General features: G+C 45.8%; 1 protein-coding gene and 1 non-coding gene across 3 annotated transcripts in view; one reads left to right on the top strand and one right to left on the bottom strand.

Moving 5' to 3' along the window:
• The window catches only part of sv2c (synaptic vesicle glycoprotein 2C), an 88,983-nt gene that overhangs the window by 42,733 nt on the left and 28,942 nt on the right, over positions 1–17,308 (top strand). For both annotated transcript variants that reach the window (XM_033018623.1, XM_033018625.1), the window contains exons 3-4: positions 12,039–12,172; positions 14,389–14,478. In XM_033018623.1, coding sequence (XP_032874514.1) covers positions 12,039–12,172; positions 14,389–14,478 — 224 coding nt within the window. The remainder of the gene's footprint in view (positions 1–12,038; positions 12,173–14,388; positions 14,479–17,308) is intronic.
• On the bottom strand, positions 251–357 carry LOC116971666. The gene has a single exon (XR_004411545.1). It is a non-coding gene; the product is annotated as a U6 spliceosomal RNA (small nuclear RNA).

Here is a 17,308-nt window from a genome sequence, read left to right as displayed (position 1 = left end):
GGTACCTGGGGAGGGGATCAGATACAGATTCAGATTCAGATTCAATCTTTATTGTCATTGTGCAGTGTACAGTACAGAGACAACGAAATGCAGTTAGCATCTCCCCCAGAAGAGCGAACATAGAATAATGAACAGCAGAATATATATATGTACATACAGAAGTGCAATATTTCTGGGGGAGTGTCCGGGGGGGTGACTGGCAATCACCAAGGTGTAGATTTTTTTTTTTTTTTTTTTTTTTCTTTTAAAAAAAAATATGGAACGCTTCACGAATTTGCGTGTCATCCTTGCGCAGGGGCCATGCTAATCTTCTCTGTATCGTTCCAATTTTAGTATATGTGCTGCCGAAGCGAGCACACCAAGGTGTAGAGTTAAGTAGTGTAACAGCCGCAGGGAAGAAGCTGTTGATGATATGGGTGGGAAGGGATGAGTTAACCAGGGAGTTGCAGAGAGAAATGTTCTCTGTAATGAGAACCGTGAGTGAACAAACCCGCTCTGCGCTTCTTGTGGCAAGCTTATCCTACCTTTTATTGATTTGTGTGAAAAAGCAATTGTAGATGCTGTTTGTCACGTATTCATGCACTGCCCAGCCTTTGGGGAAAAGGGTTTCAAAGACTAATTTATTGAACGCCGTCAGAGAGGTTAATCAAAACCCCTTTCTGACTCTCCAAATGTACTTCATAAAGCAAGAAGTGGGATGACATCATTGGGATTCAATTAGTGTGCAGCATTAGTGCATGCGGAATGATAATGAATTAGTAACGATGCCTGCTTGCTTTCTTTTCCAGTGATTTAGTCAATAGTGAATACTGAAAGGCCTGGATAGAGTGGACGTGGAGAGGATGTTTCCACCAGTGGGAGAGTCTAGGATTAGGACGTGCCTTTAGAAAGGAGATGAGGAGGGACTTCTTTAGTCAGAGGGTGGTGAATCAGTGGAATTCATCGCCACAGGCTGTGGAGGCCAGGTCTTGGGTATTGATATTGACAGGGCCTTGATTAGTAAATGCATCAAAAGTTCCAGGGAGAAGGCGGGAGACTGGGGAAGAGATGGAAAGATAGATTAGCCATGATTGAATGTCAGAGTATACTTGATGGGCCAAATGGCCTAATTCTGCTCCTATAGCTTATGGACTTATGATTTCAGTTGAGAAAGTGTACTACAGACTTCCCAAACAGTTCCATCTGAGGTTTTGAAGGACTGAGTACCGTTGTCGGTTGATGAGATCAAGGGCCGATGAGTAAACAGGACTACGTTTAAGTGGTCTTACGTTCAGATAGTCACATGGATATGCCTGGAGGGATATAAATCATGTTGCCATACAGCGTGGAAACAGACCCTTTGGCGCAACTTGCCCACACCAACCAACATGCCCCACTTACATGTCCCATCTGCCTGTGTTTGCCCCATATCCCTCCAAATCTATCCTATCCATGTACCTGTCTAAATGTTTCTTAAACGTTGTGATAGTCCCAGCCTCAACTACTTCCTCCAGCAGCTTGTTTAATACACCCACCACACTTTGTGTGAAAAGGTTATCCCTCAGGTTCCATATAACCATATAACCATATAACAATTACAGCACGGAAACAGGCCATCTCGGCCCTACAAGTCCGTACCGAACAACTTTTTTCCTTTAGTCCCACCTGCCTGCACTCGTACCATAACCCTCCATTCCCTTCTCATCCATATGCCTATCCAATTTATTTTTAAATGATACCAACGAACCTGCCGCCACCACTTCCACTGGAAGCTCATTCCACACCGCTACCACTCTCTGAGTAAAGAAGTTCCCCCTCATGTTACCCCTAAACTTCTGTCCCTTAATTCTGACGTCATGTCCATATTCCTATTGAATCTTTCCCCCTTCACCTTAAACCAATGTGATTTGGTTCTTGATTCCCCTACTCTGGGTAAAAGACGGCATTTACCTTATCTATGCTGTCTGACTCTTTGACCCTATGATTCTTTGACTCTATGACCCTATGAACCTTTGACTATGATCCTATGACTCGATGACCCTATGATCCTATGACCCTTTGACTATGATCCTATGACTCTATGACTCTATGACCCTATGACCCTATGACTATGACCCTATGACCCTATGACTATGACTCTCTGGAGGGCCTGATTCCATGCTGTCCGTCTCTCTGCCTCTCTCTCTATGACAAGGAGATCTGCATTAGAGCACTGGAGGCTGAAGGGTGATTTTATGGAGGTGTATAAAATCATGAGGCAAATAGATGAGGTGAATGCTCAAAGCCTTTGCCCAGAGTTGGAGAATAATTTAAAAAAAAACATAGGTTAAATAACAACCCGAGCGGCAACATTTTCACTCAGATGGGTGATGGATGGGTGACGGGACAAACTGCCTGAGGAGGTATATGTAGTTGAGGCAGCATTAAAAAGACTCTTGGACAGATTCATGAAAGCTTCAGCAAAGGTTGAGGGGGATATGGGCTGAATGTGGGCAAATGGGGCTCGCCTAATTGGGGCATCCTGGTCGGCATGGGCAAGTTGGGCTGAAGGACCTGTTTCCGTGCTGTATGACTCTATAACTCTATGCAATGCAGTCTTCATTCCGACCATGACATTCTGTCAGATCAGTGGCGTTGCATAATTGCAGCACTTTCGTAACAGGTTTGCGGCTGTGTATTGAAGTAAATCTGCTTTGCAGTCAGTCTCAGTGAAGGGAACTGACTTCACTGGTAATCTGCTGGTTCGGGACGCGTGTCAACCTTTCTTTGCGCAGTTTCCACCTGGCATGGAACTGGCTGACAGGCAGTCGAATGAGAAAGTCACTTGGAGTGCCCTTGTAGTTAATGACTCACCTTACTCTGCCGATCAATATGCAGAACTTTATTTCTAGAATACATTTTTCTTACATTTAGACGTGTGCAGAATCTATTTTATAAATATTTATCCCCTGACGCATCCATTGGGAAACGGAGGGAGCTACTGGCCTGCAACTCTTAAGGGCCTGTCCCACGAGCATGCGACTGCATGCAGCAAGCGCGACCTAACGTGGTCGCTTGAGCCGTACGGCCGGTCCCACTTCGATCGCCGGAGCTGTATGGAGTTGTGCGGAGCTGGTCCCGACATCGCGCGGGGCTCCGAAAAACTGACACTGTCCAAAAATTCGCGCGGCAACGGCCTGCCGGCCCGCAGCCGCATTGAGGCCGTACGCACCGCCTCGACGGGCGTGCGCAGCGTCTCAACGCCGTATGTAGCGTCTTGACGGCGTACGCAGCATCTTGATGGCGTACACCTAGCGCGAACTTCCCGCGGACTTCGCTCGAACTTCACGTCAACTCGTACGGGATCACTCGACCTCCGCGCGGCCCCCCGCTTCCGGTTTGGTTGCGTCCGCCGCATGCAGTCGCATGCTCGTGGGACAGGCCCTTTAATTTCAACTCACCACAGCCCAGGCTGGGAGGAAGAGGCTGCAGAGGCAGTTGTACTTTTCCGCCATTCCCATCACCGCTACAATTTACAATGGATTTACAAGTTTAATTTTAATTTGTCCAGGATGTTGATGGGCAAGGTCAGCTATTATAGTTCATCCCTAAGAGTGGCACGGTGGCGCAGCGGTAGAGTTGCTGCCTTACAGCGCCAAAGACTCAGGTTCGATCCCGACTACGGGTACTGTCTGTACAGAGTTTGTACGTTCCCCCTGCGTGGGTTTTCTCCGGGTGCTCCGGTTTCCTCCCACACTCAAAAGACATACAGGTTTGTAGGTTAATTGACTTGGTATAATTGTAAATTGTCCCTAGTGTGTGTAGGATAGTGTTAATGTGCGGGGATCGCTTGTCGGCGTGGACTCGGTGAACTGAAGGATATGTTTTTGCACTGTATCTCTAAACTAAACTAAACTTAAGCGCCCTTGAACTGAATAGATTTTTTCGCCATTTCAGAGACCAGCTAAATGTCAATGACTTTACTGCAGATCTTGATTAGAACGGGTGTCAGAGGTTATGTGGAGAAGGCTGGAGAATGGGGTTAGGAGGGAGAGATAGATCAGCTGTGATTGAATGGCAGAATAGGCTTGATGGGCCGATTGGCCACATTCTAATCCCTGTCACTTAGAATCTTATGATCTAGAAACTATACAAAGACTGCTTAGTGTAAAGATAGACAATCTTCTTCTCGGAACAACATTAGTGAATCCGATGCCTTATTTTTATCAATCCAGGCATTTCACGATCACCATCATGTGGCGGAGTGGAGCATCTAGCCGAATCCTTACCTCTTAGCACCAGAGATTCCGGTTCAATCCCAACCTTTTGTGCTCTCTGTGTGGGATTTGCACATGGTTTCCCTGTGAGTGCTCCAGTTTCCTCCCACTTGCCAAAAAATGTGCGGGCGTGTAGGTTAATTGGCCACTGTAAACAGCCGTGGATGTGTAGGTGGGCGGCAGAAACGGAGGGGAGTTGATAAAAAGGCGGGGGAAATGAAAACTGGGATTAAGGTTGCATTGATGTAAATGGGTAGACTGGGTGGGCTGAAGTGTCTGTTTCCACCTGGTATCTCTCTGTGACTCTGTGACTCAATTACTAAAACTAGCTATTTCCTGCAAATTTCATTTAATCGCTTTCATTCTTAAATTTAAACCTCTTGGCTGTCATGAAGGTGGAAGGGGAATTCAACATGAAGAAGAATGGCAGAAGAATTGAGTAATTATTCAGCATCTGCCTCCTTGGAATAAGACATATATCTCTTGCTGGATATGTCAGAGAATGAAGAGGACCCGAGGCCATAGCCTCAGAATAAAAGGATGTATCTTTAGAAGGATGAGGAGGAATTTCTTCAGTCAGAGGGTGGTGAATCTGTGGAATTCATTGCCGCAGACGGCAGTGGAGGCCGAGTCAATGGATATTTTTAAGGCGGAGATTGACAGATTCTTGATTAGTACGGGTGTCAGAGGTTATGGGGAGAAGGCAGGAGAATCGGGTTGAGGGGGAAAGATAGATCGGCCGTGATTGAACGGCAGCGGGTAGACCTGATGGGCTGAATGGCCTATTTGTGCTCCTATAACCTATGAACTTATGAAAAGTCTGGAGAGAATGAGGGACTGAAGGACTTATATATTAGACAAAAAAAAGAAGGAAGTGAATGAACTTAAATACTGATGAATCCCAGGGATCTACATCCTAAAATGGATGCCCATCCTAAAAAGGGTGGACAAGTTGGGAATGTTTGGTCTGGAATGCTGGAGATTGAGGGAAAACCTGATGAACGTATAAAAAATGATGAGAGGTATAGATAGAGTTTAGTTGAGAAAGGAACTGCAGATGCTGGTATGTAGCGAAGATAGACACAAAGTGTCTCTAGAGAAAAAAGGATCGGTGATGTTTCGGGTCAAGAGCCTTCTGGTCTGATGAGTCTGGTCGGGACCCTTCTTTTTCTCCAGAGATGCTGCCTGACCCGCAGAGTTACTCCAGCACTTTGTGCTCTGCCTAAAGTTTAGTTTAGTTGAGTTTCGTTTACTCCAACGTTGCAGACGACACCACAGTGGTGGTCCAGATCTCAAATAATAATGCTGCATAGTACAAGAAGGAGAGGGAGAGGTTTGAAACAGGATATCAAGACAATCACCTCTCCTCAATGATCAGCACGAGGTCATCATCAACTTCAGGGTGATGTACCTCTCCCAGGCAGGATCAATGAGGCTGAGAGTGGAGATAGTCACGAGCTTCAGGTTCATGGGCGTAAAAAGCACCGCAATTTGGCCTGGTCCATTCACATTAAGCCACCATGCCTCTACTGCCCTAATCTGAGGAAAGACATTCTTGCCCTAATCTGAGGAAAGACATTCTTGCCATAGAGGGAGTACAGAGAAAGTTCACCACACTGATTCATGGGATGTCAGGACTTTCATGTGAAGAAAGTCTGGATAGACTCGGCTTGTACTCGCTGGAATTTAGAAGATTGAGGGGGGATCTTATAGAAACGTACAAAATTCTTATGGGGTTGGACAGGCTAGATGCAGGAAGATTGTTCCCGATGTTGGGGAAGTCCAGAACAAGGGGTCACAGTTTAAGGATAAGGGCGAAGTCTTTTAGGACCGAGATGAGAAAAACAAATTCACACAGAGAGTGGTGAACCTGTGGAATTCTCTGCCACAGAATGTAGTTGTGGCCAGATCATTGGCTATATTTAAGAAGGAGTTAGATGTGGCCCTTGTGGCTAAAGGGATCAGGGGGTATGGAGAGAAGGCAGGTACAGGATACTGAGTTGGATGATCAGCCATGATCATATTGAATGGCGGTGCAGGCTCGAAGGACCGAATGGCCTACTCCTGCACCTATTTTCTATGTTTCTATGTATTGGTTATTTTTTTCTTTATGTTGCCTGTTGTACTTGTGTCAATAGACAATGGACAACAGACAATAGGTAGGCCATTCGGCGCTTCGAGCCAGCACCGCCATCCACTGTGATCATGGCTGATCATCCACCGTCAGTACCCTGTTCCTGCCTTCTTCCCATATCCCTTGACTCCGCTATCTTTAAGAGCTGTCCCTCAGCACCCAGCCTTCACTGCCTGGCTGAGTGAAGTGAGAATGTAGACATAGTGGGCAATGCCCCACTCTGGCAGTGTATCCCAGCACCTTCCCTGCTCCGGCTGAGGAAGCTCCCTCTGCATGTCTACCCCCAAACCCAAACCCCATGTCATAGAGTCATAGAGGGAAACAGTGAGGAAACAGGCCCTTCGGCCCAACTTTCCTACTCCAGCCAACATGTCCCACCTCCCTGCGTTCGTTCCATATTCCTCCAAACCTGTCCTGTCTATGTACCGTCTAACTGTTTCTTAAACGTTGGAATAATCCCAGCCTCAACTACTTCCACTGGCAGCTTGTTCCATACACCCACCATCCTTTGGTGAAAAAGTTACCCCTCAGATTCCTATTAAATCTTTTTCCCCTTCACCTTAAACCCATGTCCTCTGGTTCTCGATTCACCTACTATGGGCAAGAGACTCTGTGTGTCTACCCAATCTATTCCTCTCATGATGTTATACACCTTAGTAAGATCACCCCTCATCCTCCTGCGCTCCAAGGAATAGAGTCCCAGCCTACTCAAACTCTTCCTACAGCTCCAGCTAAATCTAATTCTCTCTTGAAAACATGCAGTGAATTGGCCTCCACTGCCGTCTGTGGCAGAGGATTCCACAGATTCAAAACTCTGAAAAAAGAGTTTCCTCATCTTGACAACATCTATCCTACAACACGGTGTCCAGGACTGAACACAGTGCTCGAAGTGCGGCCTCACCAACGACTTCAGACCGATGAAGGAGTCTCTGCGAAAGGGTTAGGACAATTGACAATAGGCAATAGGTGCAGGAGAAGGCCGTTCGGCCCTTCGAGCCAACACCGCCATTCAATGTGATCATGGCTGATCATCCAAAATCAGTACCCCGTTCCTGCCTTCTCCCCATATCCCCTGACTCCGCTATCTTTAAGAGCCCTATCAAGCTCTCTCTTGAAAGTATCCGGAGAATCGGCCTCCACCGCCCTCTGAGGCAGAGAATTACACAGACTCACAACTCTCTGTGAAAAAGTGTTTCCTCATCTCCGTTCTAAATGGTCTACCCCCTATTCTTAAACAGTGGCCCCAGTATGAATAGGCTATGAATGAATGAATGAATGAATGAATGAATGAATGAATGAATGAATGAATGAATGAATGGGTATGAATGCGATCAACATGCTTATGTACCGGACACAAGATTTGGGGGTGTTTGGATGTGGGAGTGTGACATTAACTTTAATAGTGGTTTGCTAAAATTGAAAATGATATTAGTTTGATATTACACAGAGGCGCAGCTGGTAGAGCTACTGCCTCACAGCACCAGAGACGGGTTCGATCCTGACCTCTGGCGCTGTGTGTGTGCATTTAGTACATTAGCCCCTGTGAGCGCGTGGGTTTTTTTCCGGGTGCTCCGGTTTCTTCCCACATTTTAAATATGTGTGAGTTTGTAGGTAGATTGCTCCTGGTGTGTCGGGGGTGGATGAGAAAGTGGGATAAACATAGAACTAGTGTGAACGGGTGATCAATGCTCGGCGCGGACTCGGTGGGTCGAAGGGCCCGTTTCCCTGCTGTATCTCTAACCCAAACTAAACTAAATTCAAACTCCCTTTATTTGTGCACAAGTGCTCCTAGAATATATAATGTTAATGTACTGTAGACAAAAATGCTGGGGAAACTCAGCGGGTGAGGCAGCATCTATGGAGCAAAGGAATATGTGACATTTTGGGTCGAGACCCTTCTTCAGGCAGAATGTTAATGTACAATTTGTCATGAAAGCAATCTTTGTGCATCCATCAAAATGTATTCCCATTTTATTGCCTTGAGCAGGTGGCTTTTTCAATTCAGATTTCATGTAGCTATTTTAATCCCGGCATTGAAAATTCTCACCATTTTAGCTGCAAAGCTCACATAACTGCATTTTCCATATGTTCCTACATTTGTTAAGATGCCAGGTTTTAGGGACTTGAATCACTGTTTCTGAATTTCTTAATCAGGTTTTGGTGATTTGGCACTTGGCCATGTACAGGAAGCACTCCATAAAGTTGATCTTCGTAAATAGAGACACAAGGAACTGCAGATAGACACAGAGTGCTGGAGTCACTCAGCGGGCAAGGCTGTGTCTCTGCAGAAAAAGAATGGGTTGGAATCTTTCTTCAGTCTTTAGAAGGGTTCCGACCTGAAACGTCACCCATCCATGGTCTCCAGATATGCTGCCTGACCCACTGAGTTACTCCAGGTCTTTGTGTCTTTTTTTTGTTGTAAATCAGTACCTGCAGTTCCTTTGTAGGAAGGAACTGCAGATGCTGAGTTACACTGAGATAGACCCAAAGTGCTGGAGTAACTCAGTGGGTCAGGCAGCATCTCTGGAGAATGTTTCAGGTTGGGACCCTTCTACAGACTGATTGTGGTGTTGGGGGGGGGGGACAAAGCTGGATGAGAGGAGGGCAGGACAAGCCTGGCGCGTGATAGGTGGATATGGGTGAGAGTTGTTTTGATTGGCAGAGGGTTGGACAAAGACCAAGAGATCAAAAGACAAAATGTGTGACATTAGGATAGAAGATGCATGAATTGTGAAGCCAGAGGAAGGAATTTAGGTGGAAGGGAATGGGAGGGGAGAAATGGGTGTGAATCCAGGTGGGGCACAGGGAAGAGAGAGGAAGGGGGAAGGAAAGGAGGGAAGCAGGTGAGTTTCTTCATCTCACGTGTATCCACCTATCACTTGCCAGACTTTGTCCCGCCCCCATCTCTCTTCCAGCTCCCCCCCCCCCCCTCCACTCCACAACCTCAACCTATCTGAAGAATGGTCCTGACCTGTCCATCTTCTCCAGAGATGATGCCTGACACACTGAGTTACTCCAGCACTTTGTATCGATCTTTTAATATAAAAAGGACAATATATTGCAGTCACCTTTGGCAGTAGCTTCACCATGCGGCATTTGATGCTGAACATTCCATTCAACACCCACTGCAGTAACCATTTAGCTTAACTCAGTATGTTATAACTATAACCAGTTACTGTTAAATTTTATCTGCCCGTAATTATGTGGGTGGGATTTATTACGTAGTCGGAGGCGTGTTTGCGCATGGGATTCTCGCGCCGATGCCCTATTAGTTTTTAGTTTAGTTTGAAGAAGCATGGGGGAGAGGTGACAGCTTTCCACCATGCACGAGTTCCACCATGCACGAGTAAGATCAAAATGTTCTCAAACAAGAAGAAGCTTGGATGAATATCTTACTGTTTTTACTACCACAATAAAGAAACTATTAATTAAGAGATGGTGTTTTGGAAGATTTATCTTTCGATGACATTGAATGTCTCGTGGAGAGCTTGTAAATGCGTTTTGATTATCTTCTACCCCTGTCTTCAAACATACTGGCTAGAGCAAGGGTGGAGAACATGCGGCATCTAAGCCATTAAGTGCGGCCTTTTGAATGAATCCAAATTTTTTAGAACAAATCTTTTTATTATTATTATTAATATGTTTTTGTTCATCTTTTATTATATTTATTTTAATCTTAAAATGAACGTATTTAAAATACCAAAGAGTAAAAGAAGATTCAACTAAATAATCCTCCCCAACTGACGGCCACAATGAAAACATTAGTAAGTCATGAGGGCTATTTTAACAAAATAATGTACATTTTGAAGTACATCTAATTGAAGTTTCTTGGATGAGGCCTTATTTGATTACAGCTAACTTAATGCAGCTTTCCACCATGAAAAGGTTCGCCACACCTGGGCTAGAGGAAAGATTCCTTGAATGATATAATAATCTGCCATTACACCCATTAGCTACATTTGGATTAGAGTTCTGAACAATGCTTCTTTGAGTTATCGAGTCATACAGCAAGGAAACAGAACCTAGGGTCCAACTCGTCCATGCTGACCTGTTTTATAGCTGAGTTTGTCTCGACTGTCTGCATTTGGCGTATATCCCTTTAAACCTTTCCTATCTACATCTAAAATATCTTCTAAGTGTCGTCGTGTGGAGATTTTGCCCCTCAGGTCTTCTTTTAAATCTTTCCCCTCTCACCTTAACTCTAGGCCCTTTAGTTTAGAACTTCTCCACCTTGAGAAAAAGATTGTGATGATTCGCCTTATTTAAACCTCTTACACTCTAGTGGAGAAAAGTCCCAGCCTGGCTACGTTTAAGAAACATTTGGACAGGTACATGGATAGGACAGGTTTAGAGGGGTATGGGCCAAACGCAGGCAGGTGGGACTGGTGTAGCTGGGGCACGTTGGTCGGTGTGGGCAAGTTCGGCCGAAGGGGCATGTCGTGTCCACACTGTATCACTCTATGACTCTCCATGTAACTCAAGCCTCAAGAACTAGTATCATCCTGGTGAATCTTTGCTGCACTCTTTCCAGCCTCATGACATCCTTGCCTTTGATAACACCAAGGATTTGTTAAACGGTTCTGTCTTAGTTGCAACTCCAAACTATTTATAGGCACACTGATGAAATGAGAAGTGAAATGGCACAGATGCATTGAATTGAACGTGAATTGAAGGGTCGGTCGGAGGGTGAACCGGGACCTTCAAGGTCAGCTGCAGGTGGGGGCCCCGGGACACAAGGATGGCCGGGCGAGGAGAGGAGAGGGACGTCAGTTTGCAGGCCGATCCAATCAAAGGTGATGGAGGAAGGCCCAGCAGGAGTCTGGGACTTACCTGGATCAGGAACCGCTCCATTAGACCGGGATTTGGAAATTGCCCGCAATTATACATACGTAAAAAGAATGTCACTGTGCAGTTGCACATGTGACAAATAAAGTGCCATTGGACTATGGATTAACTTGAATGAATGATTGAATGAATGAATGAATGAATAAGTTTATTGGCCAAGTATATTCACATACAAGGAATTTGCCTTGGTGCTCCGCCCGCAAGTGACAACATGACATACAGTGACAGTTAGGAATGACACATGAACCATTAAACATTAATAATAAAACATTATCGATTAAACATGTGAATGAAATAAAATACCAGAGCAAAAGGAGACTACAGACATTTGGCTGTTGAGTAGAGCTAGTACTGGTGGGGAAAAAAGCTGTTATTATGTCTGGGTGTGGCAGCTTTGACTGTCCGGAGTCGCCTTCCAGAGGGAAGTGATTCCAAGAGTTTGTGGCCAGGGTGAGAGGAATCAGAGATGATCTTGCCCGCTCGCTTCCTGGCCCTTGCAGTGTACAGTTCATCAATGGGGGGAAGGTTGCAGCCAATAACCTTGTCAGCAGGTGCCGTGCTTGGTGGCTGAGCCAAACCAGACCATGATGGAGAAGGTGAGGACAGACTCTACGATGGCCGTGTAGAATTGGACCATCATTGCCTGTGGCAGATTGTGCTTCCTCAGCTGCCGCAGGAAGTACATCCTCTGTTGTGCCTTTTTGACTGTGGAGTCGATGGTGGCCCCCCATTTAAGGTCCTTGGAGATGATGGTGAGTGGGGTGAGGGGAAGGGGAGCTCTCCTAATGTCTAACTTACTGTGAATGTGCTTGTTTCCCGGGCAGGTTGGAGTTTTAGCATGGGCTCTGCGTACCAGTTCCACAGCTGGCGAGTGTTTGTCGTTGTCTGTGCTCTGCCCTGTGTCTCCTCGGTCGTGGCCCTCACCTTCATGCCTGAAAGTCCTCGATTCCTGCTGGAGGTAAGGTACCTAGGCAAGGGGCTCCCCCTTCCTGCACGGACTCAGAATACAATAACAATCCCTAATGGTACAACAAAACGTTGCAAATCCTCGGCACGTCAGCCGTCATTAGTGGAGGGGGAAGCAGAGTTAATATTTCAGATAGACACACATTGCTGGAGTAACCCAGCGGGTCAAGCAGAATCGCTGAAGTAAATGGATAAGTGACGTTTCGGGTCGGGACCCTTCTTCAGACTGATTGCGGGAGGTAGCAGGAAAAATTAATTTCATTTCAAATGTGAAATTAACATTTCACAGCAGCATGTTGGCACAGTGGTAGAGTTGCTGCCTCACAGCTCCAGAGACCCAGGCACGATCCTGACTACAGGTGCGGTCTGTACGGAGTTTGTACGTTCTCCCAGTGAATGCGTGGGTTTTCTCCGGGTGCTCCGGTTTCTTCCCACATTCTGAAGATGAATGGAATTATAGGTTAATTAGATTCAGTGTATTGTCCCTAGTGCATAGGATAGTACTGGTGTACAGGGTGATAGCTGGTCGGCACAGACTCGGTGGGCCAAAGAGATTGTTTCCTTGCAGGATCTCTAAAGTCTCATTTCAGATTTTTGGACTTTAACGGTTCAGAAATTTGCTGAGTATATCCAGCATTTTCTGTTTCATTTCTGGGATCCAGTAGCATTGGTTTGCAGTAACAATCTATGTTGTCTTTGTTTGAGGAACATATTTATGGACATGTCCGTCACCATTTTGCACCCGATATTTTCCTAGTTTTCTTCCCTCTACCCGACCCTGTTCCCCTCCCCCAATTCTTCCTCAAGACTTAAAGATCCCACAGCCATTCCATGATTGATTTTGAGTGTTAGAAAATAAATGTACTCTGAGGCACAATAGAGTTCATGCCAAAACCTTCCTGCGTTAAGTTTAGTTTAGAGATACGGCGAGGAAACAGGCCCTTCGGCCCACCGGGTCCGTGCCGACCAGCGATCTCCACGCACTAGCACTATCCGACACACACTCGGGGCAATTCATAATTTTACCAAACCAATTCACCTACAAACATGCACGTCTTTGGCGCGTGGGAGGAATCCGGAGCACCCGGAGAAATCCCACGCAGGTCACGGGGAGAACGTACAAACTTCATATAGACAGCACCCAGAGTCAGGATTGAACCTGGGTCTCTGGCAGCGTATGGCAGCAACTCTACCGCTGCGCCACTGTGATGTCCTATTTAATGTGCACACTTTTCAACAATGCCTCACGCTATCACAACCATATGTAGGAAACTCTCCCCCAAGATGAAGGCACCAAGCTAAGATGAGTTAAGGTAGCAAATTGAGAAGAATGAGAGCCTTTTAGTCTATCATGGATTATACAGCACGTGTGGGTAAACCCTAGCACTTCAACAGTATTTCACTAATCAGAAAGCAATTTTATGAAGCATTTCTCCATTTGATCAGAATGAGGAATGTACTGTATAATTTCCTTCCTAATTAAGCAGAGCAGGACTGATTGATTCTTTCTCCATAAACCTCGTCTGATTTTGGCAGCAATACTCTTTTTCTGAGTTCTGTACCAAAAAGGAGTTTGTACGACAGTTAAACTATTTTCCCCAGGGTGGAAATGACAAAAACTAGAAGGCACAGCTTCAGGGTGGGAGGGGCAATGTTTAAAGGAGATGTGCAGGGCAGGTTCTTTTACACAGAGAGTGGTGGGTGCATGGAACGCACTGCCAGAGGTGGTGGTGGTGGTGGTGGAGGTGGATACAATACATCAGATACAATTGATGAGGCTTTCAGATAGGCACATGAATATGCAGGGGATGGAGAGAAGTGGATCACGTGTAGGCAGAGCAGATTAGCTTAAACTTGCCGTTATGTTCAGCAAAGGCATTGTGGGCCGAAGGGCCTGTTCATGTGCTGTACTGTACTGTGCAACTCCTCCCCCTGCTGTCGTGGGACACACTGAGATTGAGACCGACTCCCCCCCCCCACCCCACACCCCCCCCTCCAATCTTTGCCCATCCCCAATCTTTTCCACTCATCACTTTAATTTCTTGTTTCATGTATTTTGCGTTTTATGATGTTGGCGGATGAATTTCCCTATTGCGATAAATAAAGTTTGTATCGTATCGTATCGTACTGTTCTATGTTCTATGATTAAAATACTTCTGTTTCCGAAAGGGACGAAATGTCACGGCTTTGGTTTGTCTGCGTTTGCAGGTGGGGAAGCACGACGAGGCCTGGATGATCCTGAAACAGATCCACGACACGAACATGAGGGCACGGGGACAACCAGAGAAAGTGTTCACAGTAAGTGTGAAAGGATGAAGTGTTCCCAGAGAACGGTTGGGCTACGAATAATACTTCAGATTCCTGAGAAATTAAATTAGTTCAGTTTCATTCAGGGCAGTCACGGTGGCGCAGCGGTAGAGTTGCTGCCTTACGGCGAATGCAACGCCGGAGACCCGGGATCGATCCCGACTACGGGTGCTGTCTGTACAGAGTTTGTACCTTCTCCCCGTGACCTGCGTGGCTTTTCTCCGAGATCTTCGGTTTCCTCCCACACTCCAAAGACGTACAAGTATGGAGGTAAATTGGCTTGGTATAAGTGTAAATTGTCCCTAGTGTGTGTAGGATTGTGTTAATGTGCGGGGATCGCTAGTCGGCGTGGACCCGGTGGGCCAAAAGGCCTGTTTCTGTGCTGTATCTCTAACCTAAACTAAAATCACAGATGCAGCATGAAAGAAGAATGTGAAGGACCTGAGAAAGGGTCTCGACCCGAAACATCACGCATTCCTTCCCTCCTGCCTGTCCCGCTGGGTTACTCCAGCATTCTGTATCTATCTACATCATGGAAACGGGCCCTTCAGCCCACTAAGTCCGCGCCGACCAACGATCACCTGTACACTAGTTCTACATTATCCCACTTTCACATCCAACACTCTGTGGCCAATTTACAGAATCCAACTAACCTACAAGCCTGTACATCTTTGGGATGTGGGTGGAGTCCGGGGATCCCGGAGAAAACCCACGCAGGTCACGGGGAGAACGTACAAACTGCGTACAGACAGCACCCGTAGCCAGGATTGTACCCGGGTCTCTGGCGCTGTTATGGCAGCAACTCTACCGCTGTGCCATCGCAACGCCCCAAATGTCAGCTAATTGAAGAGAATCTTGTCTCCTTTTTAAAAAGCCCCCTCTTTCCAGCGTTTCCTGCTCTCCACTTCCAACTGAAGCCAAGTTACTCCCTGGTTCTTCGTAGCTAACATTCCGCCCCAGGTGGTAAATGAGAGATAAATAACAGTGGCAATAAAAAGTTAAGTATCCATCAAAAGTCCCTTATGTGGGGAAGCACTTGGTTCATCTGGAGGCGTGAGCTACTTTCCCACAAACGAAGTCAGGAAATTTAAATTAAATTAATTAAATTAATTAAAATTAATAGGTTAGCAATGGAGGGGAAAACATAGTTGTCTCTTGCATGGCGGCACAGCGAAAAGTTTAGTTTTGCATGTTATTTCATCAGTTCTAACAATATTATACATAAATACAATGACACGATTAATACAATCGAGCCAAACTGAAGTACAATAGGTAGAGCAAAGGGGAAGATACAGAGTACAGAATATAGTTCTCAGCATGTAGAAAGAGAAACATAGAAAATAAGGCAGGTGTAGGCCATTCGGCCCTTCGAGCCATTCAATATGGTCATGACTGATCATCCAAAATTAGTACCCCATTCCTGCTTTTTCCCCATATCCCTTGATTCCTTTAGCCCTAAGAGCTAAATCTAACTCTCTTGAAAACATCCAGTGAATTGGCCTCCAGTGCCTTCTATAGCAGAGAATATCACAGATTCACAACTCTCTGGGTGAAAAAGATTTTCCTCATCTGTCCTAAAGTTCTTTGATGTTGTGTCTTATCTTTATTTGTGTGCTGCAATTACAAGTCAAATTTGTATATATTGGTGCTGTTTGGTGTATATATTGGTGTATGTGATAATAAATGTCCTTTGTATCCTTGTATCCTTGTATCTTTAAATGGCCTACTGTTTATTCTTAAACCGTGACTCCTAGTTCTGGACTCCTCCGACATGGGGAACATTTTTCCTGCATCTAGCCTGTCCAATCCCTTAAGAATTTTATATGTTTCTTTCAGATCCCCTCTCATCCTTCTAAATTCCAGTGAATACAAGCCCAGTTGACCCATTCTTTCATCGTACTGTATGGCAGTCCCACCATCCCGGGAATTAACCTGGTGAACCTATGCTGCACTCCCTCAATAGCAAGAATGTCCTTGCTCAAATTGGGAGACCATAACTGCACAGAATACTCCAGGTGCGGTCTCACCAGGGCCCTCCTTGCTCAATTGCAGTAGGACATCCTTGCTCCTGAACTCAAATCCCCTCGCTATGAGGTATATAGTGCATCAGTCCAATGTCCACAATGGGGTAGAAGTGAATTGGACAGTACTCTAGCTTATGAAAGGACCGTTCAGCAGCCTGGGAAGGATTGTTCCTGAATCTGGTGGTGTGCACTTTCAGACCTCTGTACCTCTTGCCTGAGGGGAGCAGGGGAAAGAGAAAAATGACTGATGTGGGACAATTTTGATTATGTTGGCTATGCTATATGTTACGTGTATGCTAATCCTTATCTTTATGCCGTACCTGCTCCCAACGTTCACTTGTCCTGTATTGATTTTTGAACTGATCAGGATGGATATAAATGAGATTGGCTATTGGCAGCAAATCCTCATTCTTAGTTTAGTTTAATTTAGAGATACTGTGCGGAAACAGGCCCTTTGGCCCACCGCTTTCGCACCAACCAGCGATCCCTGACCACTAGCACTACCCCACACACACTAGGGACAATTTATCATTTTACCAAGCCAATTTACCTACAAACCTGTACGTATTTGGAGTGTGGGAGGAAACCTAAGATCTCAGAGAAAACCCCAGCAGGTCACGGGGAGAACGTACAAACTCCGTACAGACAGCACCCGTAGTCGGGATCAAACAAGGGTCTGTGGCACTGCAAGGCAGCAGCTCTACTGCTGCGCCACCGTGCCGCCCATTGAAGGTGGATGAAAACATGAAATTAAAAACAGAAAATCCTGGAAATACTCGGCAGGTCAGTCAGCTCTG

Source organism: Amblyraja radiata, chromosome 3 (genome assembly GCF_010909765.2).
Source record: "Amblyraja radiata isolate CabotCenter1 chromosome 3, sAmbRad1.1.pri, whole genome shotgun sequence".
Taxonomy (NCBI): Eukaryota; Metazoa; Chordata; class Chondrichthyes; order Rajiformes; family Rajidae; genus Amblyraja; species Amblyraja radiata.
The sequence above is the reverse complement of the archived record's forward strand: the minus strand, read 5'-3'. Positions and strand labels throughout refer to the sequence as shown.